The 10230-nt window shown below is 38.4% G+C and overlaps 2 protein-coding genes across 2 annotated transcripts; both read left to right on the forward strand.

The window, feature by feature from the left end:
* Positions 1 to 792: 792 nt before the first annotated feature.
* On the forward strand, positions 793 to 2542 carry LOC125273250 (odorant receptor 131-2-like). Its single transcript, XM_048198458.1, has 2 exons — positions 793 to 988; positions 1071 to 2542. The coding sequence occupies exon 2, from the start codon at positions 1096 to 1098 to the stop codon at positions 2017 to 2019; it is 924 nt and encodes a 307-aa protein (XP_048054415.1). The 5' UTR covers positions 793 to 988; positions 1071 to 1095; the 3' UTR covers positions 2020 to 2542.
* A 4000-nt stretch (positions 2543 to 6542) lies between these two features.
* Positions 6543 to 7659, forward strand: LOC125273612 (odorant receptor 131-2-like). Its single transcript, XM_048199142.1, has 2 exons — positions 6543 to 6573; positions 6734 to 7659. Exon 2 carries the CDS (start codon positions 6736 to 6738, stop codon positions 7657 to 7659), a length of 924 nt encoding a protein of 307 aa, XP_048055099.1. The 5' UTR covers positions 6543 to 6573; positions 6734 to 6735.
* Positions 7660 to 10230: the final 2571 nt, after the last annotated feature.

Genomic DNA, 10230 nt, shown 5'->3' on the forward strand with positions numbered 1-10230 from the left:
TTAAAGAAAGATTTGAAAGTATCGCTCTCGCAGTACTTTGATGTCATACACCAATCGGTCTGCACAGCTCCGCTTCAAGTCGAACACACCTCAAGTTTCAAATTTCGCTGCATTACAAAGTTCAAGTTTGGTGAGCTCTGACCTGCGAATTCGTAACACATGAATACGTGTGGCCAATAGAAGATCAATATGTCACAGCGTATCCTTTTAGCTGAATTAAAAGAATGCAAACTTTTTTGCAGTAGATTGTATATTTTTACATTTTGGATTTATTATTATTCATTACATGTTGAATTTGACATGACGTCACATCATGACCATTGCAGTGTCCACAGAAATTTTGCGCGCTCATATGACTACAACTTAAGCATCCACACATGATTCCTTGTCAGTAGTGCCGTGTGTATGTGTGTAGAGAGAGAGTTTAACAGCACTGTTTCTTGAAAATCAATAGTATTTTTAAAATATTAGTAAGGTTACTAATTTGTATGGTTATTCACTAGATCTGATTATGGCAATAATTGTGCAGAAAGTAGACAGTAGAATGACAGTAGGATGTCTATGACTATGATGGTATAGTGCTTGTTGTGGCAATGCTCAGAGTAACTTATGATTCATTTGAACTGTTGTCATATTTTGTAATGCAAAGACTCTGAAACACTACCACAAACTACACAATAAAAGGAAAATTGATAAAATATATAATGAATGGAGAAGCTTCAAACAAACTGCGCTGTATTTGTCAATTAATTCAAATATTCTTTGTGTTACTTTGCATTGCAAATATTCCACTGTCATGAAATTAACAGCAAATGTTTGAATAGGCAAATTTACAGTGATGCAATGACGAACATACTTAATATTCATAATCTCTGCCCTTTCCACAAGCCATAAATAACACATGAGCACATAAAGTATAACTGTACTGATTAAAACTCATGTGAGCTTCAGACTGCCCACAATCCAGGACCGGTTCTTCTACTACAAGGTAAGGCTATCTACAAGACTTTTTTAGGCTAAGCCTATAGAATAGGACACTTCTTAAACACTTTCTTCTCTTTCTGATCCAGATCCTTCCTCATTAAGGACCGTAAAATGAACTCAACGATCTGGATTGTGGATAGTTATGAAGAAGCTCTTGCTAAAAACATTGTGATTGTTTGCCTTGCTCTTATCATTAATGTCATTAACGGAATGTTAGTAGTGACTTTCTTCTCCAGTCCAATGTTTTCAAGAGACTCCAGATACATTTTATACATTCACCTGGTAATCAATGACATGCTCATGATATTTGTATCAGTGATTTTATATGTGTTGTCCTATGCTTCACCACTTGTAAATGCTTCAGTGTGTTGCATATTGGTGGTTCTTGGTTCAACCACCTTTATGATCACTCCTTTGAATCTGGCTGGTATGGCCATAGAACGGTTCATTGCGATCTGTAAACCACTGCATCACTCTCAGATTTGCACTCCACAAAGGACCTACATCTTTTTATGCTTGCTATGGGTTTTAGGAGCTATACCTTCTCTGTCAGATATCATTATTTTATTTTCAATTCAGCCCATATCTTCCTTCAGGTCTCTTGTACTTTGCTATCCATTCAGTTTGTTCCCTTATAAAGCCCACAAGGATCGCACCACTGCTTCACAAGTCATCTATATGTCTTTGGTGTGGATAATTCTCATTTATACTTATTGCAGAGTCCTGTTCACTGCCAGAAAGGCAGTTTCAAAGGGTTCAGCTAATAAGGCTCGGAGTACTATAATGTTACATGGTGTCCAGTTACTTCTTTGTATGCTTTCCTATATCGCTCCTGTTTTGGATATGATTGTCACTCCTTTCTTTCCTTTTCACAGAACTAAGATCACTTTCTTTAATTATCTAATCACAAATATTATACCAAGATTACTAAGTCCTTTGATATATGGTGTCCGAGACCAGAAGTTTGTGAAGCAAATGAAGGAATACTTTACTTGTAAAGTTATTATTGTAAGGATTGTGCCATCAAAATTTTGATTTTTATTTAGCTACATTTTATTTAAAAACAAAATGTATATATATTTGCATTTCTGTTTATGACATTTGCATTTGAGAATCTTTACAGTGGCCTAAAAATTTTTTGACAAACTTGAAGGTGTATGAAAATGATTGAATAAGATAACAAAATATCAAACGTGGCATACAAACAAATGGTGAATCAACTTTGCTCAGAACTAACTTCACTTTTCTGAGTCATTTCGTTCAATGTCTTTTCATCAGCTGGTGTTTTGGTGATTTTTAGTGGATGTACTGTATGAAATCAGTTCTCCTGAAGTTCACACAGTATGTAGTTAATCACATTAACTATGGAAATGATCTATTAAGAAATCACAACTACAAATTTTGTCTTTATTTTGAACAGTATCTATTGTTTTATCAATTAAAATGTCTTCATAACCAAACTAGTTTTAAAATGAACAATTTGGGAAACTCCTTATTAATGTTGATGATAGTACTGTATTATGATTAATATTTTTAATAAAATATATAGCAGTGTAAATTCCGAGGGTGGTTTGTACCAATAAGACACTAGCAAAAACATTGTTTTTTGATGCATCAATTCTGAGATTTTGGGCCTTTTGCCTTTTCATAAAGGGTTGGTTTTCGTTGTTTTTTTTTGTTTGTTTTTTGTCAGAACAGAGGAAATAAAACATCCAAAATACACTTTTAAGTGTATCTTTTATAGCACTGTATGTATTTACATCTGTAGATTTCACTGTATATATCTTTAAAAACTCAAAAAAAAATTTTTTCAAAATTAATTTTCTCTTCCACAGTACTTACACTAAACTTTATAGTTTTATTCCTATCTATATTCCAAATGTTTTTTTACAGAGGGGGTTTGTTCATATATAATTTGCCTGATTTTATACATTTTATTCCGAAAAAAATGGTGAAAATTTATTTTTTTCTGGCTCTTGACAGTATTTTATTATTTATGGAGTAATAAAAAATAGATAACCAAAAACCCCTCTGTAAAAACCTTTTGACACTAATATGTAAAAAAATAAATAAATAAATGAACAAGAATTTTGAACCTGACTTCATCCAATGTTCAGTTTTTTGTTCCATAAATTTATGCAAATTGGTGCATATTTAATTAGATAATGCCTCACTTGCATATTTAAACATAACATTTCAGAAAACTTGTAATACAAAAAATGTTTGCAATTCTTGATGTAATCAATCAACTGGGGAAGTATGGTGATATCTATTAGTTTTACCCTATTCACCTGGGGTGTCTTGTCTTAATCTTAAATCTAGATTAAATCTAGGTTTATAATAATTCTGTTGCACAAAACTTTAAACATTTGGAATGATCACTCGCTCCTGACCACCAATCGGCAGGGATTGGCGTCTAACTTGCGGCTGCATCTCTCTGCATACGATTACGTCATTAGTCTCAAGAAGTGCATCCAGCTATCCATTCGAGTAGCTCATTGTGTGCAGGGATGTATGGAGCACAGAGAGGGTCAGCAGTCCTCATTCCCACCTTGCCAGCCAGAGTATGTCTCCAGAACCAGCATCTGAACCCATGCAAATCAAATCTGCTCGACTAACAACAACTGAGCGGCAAAGACAGCTGACTCAGGGTGCTGCTTATACTGCGATGCTAAGGGACATATTATTTCTCCAAGTCCCGATTGTCCTCCTTGTCCCATGGTGAGTGTGGTTCACAGCTGTAGCATCTGCTCAGTGTTGAAAGTGAGCAGATCCCCCCCCATAAACTGTGTTTAAGCATCAATTCAAGAAACTTTGGTCCATAAATCTCATTTTGACTCCGGCCTGGTGCACACCAACAGATCACGAGACTTCTTTTATGACTGCTTCGATAGATTCCTGAACATTACCTTCGCGACTTCAAAGGGGATGCGGACACCACGGATCGGGTTGCTACAAGACAGGCCCGCATTCCAAACAGCAATAAAGAGAAAATACACGCACGCACCCACAGACACACACACAAGGACCTACATAAAGACTGTATGCACAAATATGATTGTACCTACAAATATGAATGTATCTGCCATTGTAGTGCTTGTTGCATGTATGTGTTACTAGTGTAGAATTGACTGTAGTAGGTTAGTTTTCATGTTAAACGATAGTATTAGAGTATAAAGTGTATCTTCTTTAGATGATGGGCGACACCTGTCAAGTTTGAACTCTCCGTAAAGCTGAGAGTCCGAGCTATTCACTCATGTATGTTGCATTTCTGTCAAATGCATCGTTCAATTTTTAATAGTACTTTGAAGAAAATACACCCGATTTGACATACCATAAATTATGCTAATTAATCCGTGAGACAGGACAAAGGAAAGTGGAAAACCGCCAAAATTACAATGCTATCATTGGCGGACGTTATCAAGAAGGCGTTCTGGTCTGTTGTCTTTAAAACACCATGACACGCGTCTCTTGGTTGCACAAGTTTTCCTGTCGTCAAGCTTTCGACGCTCCATCCCCGGAGTCCAACACGCTTCTTTATTTTCCGGTCATAATTACTCCTCAGTTTAAACCCTCGTTCGAAAAACCCGCCGGAGAAACAACCTCCTGAAGAAGGACCATTACCAAACTGAGCGCTCTGAAACTCTAAACCACAACACCGACCCAAATGCAAGTATTAACTTCTGTAGGATTTTATAGATACTGAGTTTCCTTGTTGGCTCTCAAAAGGGTTTTAATGCTGGTTGTAATTTGCCATTCTTTGATCATCTCTCTCTTTCCGGCCTTTACTTTCACTTTGTATATATTTGTATTTACTTGTGTACATTTAGCCGTATAACCTTTGTATTAACCGTTTCGTATATTAAACACATTGTATTCATGCTTGTTTGTTCTTTGCTCATTCAACAAAACCAGGTCACTTTAACATTTTTCGATCGCTTTATGCTTTGATGCTATAATAGGAAGTTATTCTTGTGGCCAAAGAATAACTCTGTTCATAATATTCTATGAGAAGTTAACTGTTTGCTGGACAAACATAGTTTCTCTAGATAATTATTAAACTAGAACTAATCGTATATGTAATTGATTATAATTTGTTGTAATTAATTTACAATATATATGTTTAATTCCCCCTTGGGTCGGTATATGCGTCATCATAAATCATAAAGCTTTATGATTTATCATATTCATATATCTAACCCATAAATTGATTAATAACTGTACAACCGCTACACAGCCCCATATCAACTCTACACCACTCACCACTATAGTCTGTCTTACTGCGTCTAATGTCTCTATTTCAGTCAGTGCCCTCATTGACTCTGGGTCAGCCAGCAACTTCATATCTGGAGAGCGCTGCCATTATCTAAAGCTCAAGAAAACCTGTTATGAAACACAAAACAAGGTTCACTCAATACAGAGTATGCCGCTCAGGCCACACTACTGTGTCAGACCCTTAAAGCTAAAGTTGGTGGATTCCATCAACTTTCTGGTTCTGGAGAAGTCCACCGCTGACAGCATCCTAGGGTGTCCTTGGCTCATATAACATCACCCAGTGCTATTCTGGACAATGGGAGAAGTCCTGAAGTGGGGCAATCATTGTTTTCCCGACTGCTTCCCTGACCTACCTCTCACCAAGTCTCTAACAGTCAAGTACTTTGAATTCCACTTCCATCAAAAGCCCGGTTGAACAGCAGTCTGTTGACATTCCTGATTGTTATTCCCCCTATGGAGACATATTCTGCCCCAAACGAGCCTCCTGGTTATCACCACAGACCATGGGACTGCGCGATCGACCTCCTACCGGGTGAACCAGTGTCCTATGGCAAGAGATATCCACTTTCCATCCCTGAACAGAAGGCCATGGAGGAGTACATCCAGGAGGCCCTCGATCAAGGTTACATCCAACCCTCTACTCCCCCTGCTGCCTCAAGCTTCTTTTTTTGTGGCTAAGAAAGAGGGGAGCTGGAGTCCTTGCATTGACTACCAGTCCCTTAACAAGATCTCCATAAAATTGAGGTCAAGCTGGACCTCATTTCAAACTGCCAAAGTCACGTGATTTCAGTAACGAGGCTTCATTACGTCATAAATGTTTCGAAACGTTTTGAAATTTCAATGGTTCACCACTGGAGGTGATCTCTGTGAACCCATGAATCATGCAAATTCACTGAGATCGCCAGACTGCTGTAACGCCTCAGTTCAAGCGGCTCGTGAACCGATCATCTCTTCCTACTAATTTATTGCATCAAATAAACATGAATAAACACGAGAAGGAATGTTGTTTCAAAATGGCGGATTCTGTGTTTATGATTAGATCGCTTGTCAATCAAACTCCTGGCAAAGGGTCAATTGATTCGAAGCTTTGAAAAGCTTTGTTTCTCCCATCACTATGTCAGACAGGTTTTCAAATGCTTACTCTGCTATTCTGCAATGATGTCATAATAGTAAAATATTAGATGATGCTTGTGCAACAGGCTTAATATTCATGACTCCTCCCTTTCTACAAACCATAAATAACATTACTCTACTGATAAAAACTCATGTGAGCTTCATACTTCCCCCAGTCCAGAACCAGTTCTTCAGCTCAAGGTAAAAGTAGATTTAGTTAGATATAATTTGAATTACATATTGTTTAAGATATAAGCTCCTGGCAAATGTTAACCTCAGTTATCAATAGAGATTTTTATCATCTGTTTGGACTAGATACAATACATGCCCTTTTTAATCACTGTCCTGTTTTCTCTCAAAGAAATGAACTCGACTGTCAGGATTGTGGATAGTTATGAAGAAGCTCTTGCCAAAAACATTGTGATTGTTTGTCTTGGTTTTATCATTAATTTCATCAACGGAATGTTAGTAGTGACTTTTTTTTCTAATACAATGTTTTCAAGAGACTCCAGATACATTTTATACATTCACCTGGTAATCAATGACATGCTCATGATATGTGTAACAGTGATTTTGTATGTGTTGTCCTATGCTTCACCACTTGTTAATGTTTCGTGGTGTTGCATATTGGTGGTTCTTAGTTCAACCACCTTTATGATCACTCCTTTGAATCTGGCTGGTATGGCCATAGAACGGTTCATTGCGATTTGTAAACCACTGCATCACTCTCAGATTTGCACTCCACAAAGGACCTACATCTTTATATGTTTGCTATGGGTTTTAGGAGCTATACATTGTCTGGCAGATATCATTATTTTACTTTTAACCCAGCCCATATCTTTCTTCAGATCATTTGTACCTTGCTACCCAATATATGTGTTCCCATCCAAAGCCCACCAGGAACACACCACTGCTTCACAAGTCATCTATATGTCTTTGGTGTGGATAATTCTCATTTATACTTATTGCAGAGTCCTGTTCACTGCCAGAAAGGCAGTTTCAAAGGGTTCAGCTAATAAGGCTCGGAGTACTATACTGTTGCATGGTGTCCAGTTACTTCTTTGTATGCTTTCCTATATCGCCCCATTTACGTACATAATTATTACTCCCGTTTTTCCTCAACACAGAGCTAATATCGGTTTCTGTATTTATCTGCTCACAATTATTATGCCTAGATTACTGAGTCCTTTGATATATGGGGTCAGAGACCAGAAGTTTATGAAACAAATGAAGGAATACTTTACATGTAAAGTTATTATTGTAAAGATTGTGCCATCAAAATTATGATATTTATTTAGCTACATTTTATTTAAAAACAAAATGTATATTTATTTGCATTTCTGTTTAATTATGACATTTGTTTTATTTGAGATTTGAGAATCTTTACAGTGGCCTAAAAATGTTTAGACACTTAAACGTGAAAGTGTATGAAAGTGAATAAGATATCAAAAATATCAAACATGTGGCATACAAACAAATAATGAATTGACTTTGCTCAGAACTAACGACTTTGCTCAATGTCTTTTAGTCTAGTTGATGTATGAAATCAGTTCTCCTGAAGTTCACACAGTAGTTAATCACTTTAACTAGGGAAAATATCCATTAAGAAATCACAACTTTTGTCTTTATTTTGAACAGTATCTATTATCTCTTTGCATGTGTTCATAATTTCTTTGTATGACAGCCTGGCCAAAAATGATGTCTGCACAATTTGACTTGTTTCATTGTGTTATCACTAATAAAACAGTTGACTCCAAGCACAACTGCACAATATGCTTGCAAAATCTTTAACAAAAGATTTAATAATATTTGAATAAAGGTCTCACGAGTGGATGTATAAGCAAGTGCATGAAGACAAAGAGTTCAAGCAAAATAGTCTTTACTTCAAAAGTCCAATGAATACATGAGAATCACAGGGAAACACTTCAACATAACTTAGACGACACTAACAATGAATTCAGGAAACAAAGAGCAAGGAAAACTAACAAGATATTTAACAGAACAGGTGAACGGAATTCTAACCCTAATCAAACACACTGGGAAACTAGGTCAAATGACAGAACATGCAGGCAAACAGCAACAAAACCAAATCACAATGAAACATAGCCAAAACAGAACATACACGTTACAGTAGCTCCCCCTCCTAGAAATCGAGTCCTTGTGCCTGAAAGAGTCTGAGGAGGAAGGGAGGAAGCTCTGGTGGAGGACGTGAAGCTTGTAACAGTCAATGCCTGTCACAAGGTTTATTGTATTTATGGTTGCTATGTTCTTCCTGGACTCTAGGGGGAGATAGAGCATATTCATAATAGTATATAACAGGAAACAGTAGAGTGAATGGTTTGATGGTGCCTCATGGTTGTTTGCTACCTGTTTACCACCCTGTTTGCCTAATCCTGTTTGAGAAACTGTTTGTTTCCTGCTCAAACGTAAGTTTAATGTTTGTATTATTGTGATGAATGTGCATGGAATGTATTTAGTTTAATTGGTATATTGTTTTCCCTTTATAGAGGATTTTTGCTGTGATGTAGCTGTTGCTAACCAACTAGGGCTACCTCTACATGTTTACATAAACAATGTGATGATGAAGCCACCTTTGGTTCATGTGGTATGAAACACTGAAATTGACCAGACATTCAAGCATGGGACAACAATCAACCTCATCAACTTCTTCATCCTCTGTAACTATACTCCACAAAAGGATAACACTGCTTTTCTTCAATTCCTGAACTGTTTAAGTTCTCAAACAGCTGTGCTGTACAATTCGATTCCCTATATGCACATATACTTGCCTTTGATGAAATTGTTGAATTGTATACGTGTGTATATTTTTTGGTGACTTGCGGAATATTGGGTAATGTGAATATTGAATGTGAAAATTTCTTTGAATATATGCTAAATGAAACTGCACTCTTGTTTGCTCAGGACTTTATTTGTTAATAGACCTTTCATGCACAAAAGACGACTCCCCTTTAAACTCTTGTAGCTTGACCTGTGCACAGTAACTGGGATGGTTATAAGCTGGACATAGGTGTAAACTAACAAAGAACGTCAATGTAGTCAATAGGGGAGTGGAGGGTTGGAGGAGCCAGGAGCAGGAGTAGCCAGGCAGGGAACCAGGCCACAGCCAGCACGATGATCTAATGCGGAGTCACAGAATGGAGGAGCCATGGAGGCCTGGGAGGTGGGAACCAGGGATACAATCTCCTGCGATGGAGCCGGTCGTGGTGGAGACCCAGAAGGAGCCGAGGAGACACAGAGCCAGGGTGACACCACAGGCCTGGAGAATCAAGGTGGCAGTGATCCCCACTGAGGCAGAGGTGGGGACCCGGAACACTGTGGTGGAGCCAGAGTGACTGAGGACAACGGTGGAACTGGAGGGAAGGCTGAGCCTGTTGAAGCCGAAGGGATGGAGGGCAGAGGTCCATCCAGAAGCCAGGAATCCTGTGGTGGAAACGGGGTGATACCTGACCAAGGCAGAGCCGAAGAGATGAGGGAGCCCGGTGGAGCCAGTAGGCCAGTTGGATGAGGGGCAACAGTGGAAATGAGTGAGCATGGAGCCAAGGCAGAACTGACGGGTTGGAGGGCCAAGGTGTAGTCCAGGGCTCTGTGGCTGAAGGCGGAGACAGGGGATCCTTACACCAAAATGGAGCCAAGACACTGTCTGGCTCTGATAGAGGAGATGGGAGAGGGAGCCTGGGAGGGAGCACAGGCGACATGGGGGTGGGCAGAACCAGCAGAGAAACAGGAGAATCAGGGCTAAGAGGAATCAGTGGGGAAGGGAGATTCAGGGGTATATCCTTCTTAAAATCATCCCGATAATTACCAGAGACCAGGCAATACTCATCCCCATTGGCAGGG

Source organism: Megalobrama amblycephala, linkage group LG8 (assembly GCF_018812025.1).
Source record: "Megalobrama amblycephala isolate DHTTF-2021 linkage group LG8, ASM1881202v1, whole genome shotgun sequence".
NCBI lineage: Eukaryota > Metazoa > Chordata > Actinopteri > Cypriniformes > Xenocyprididae > Megalobrama > Megalobrama amblycephala.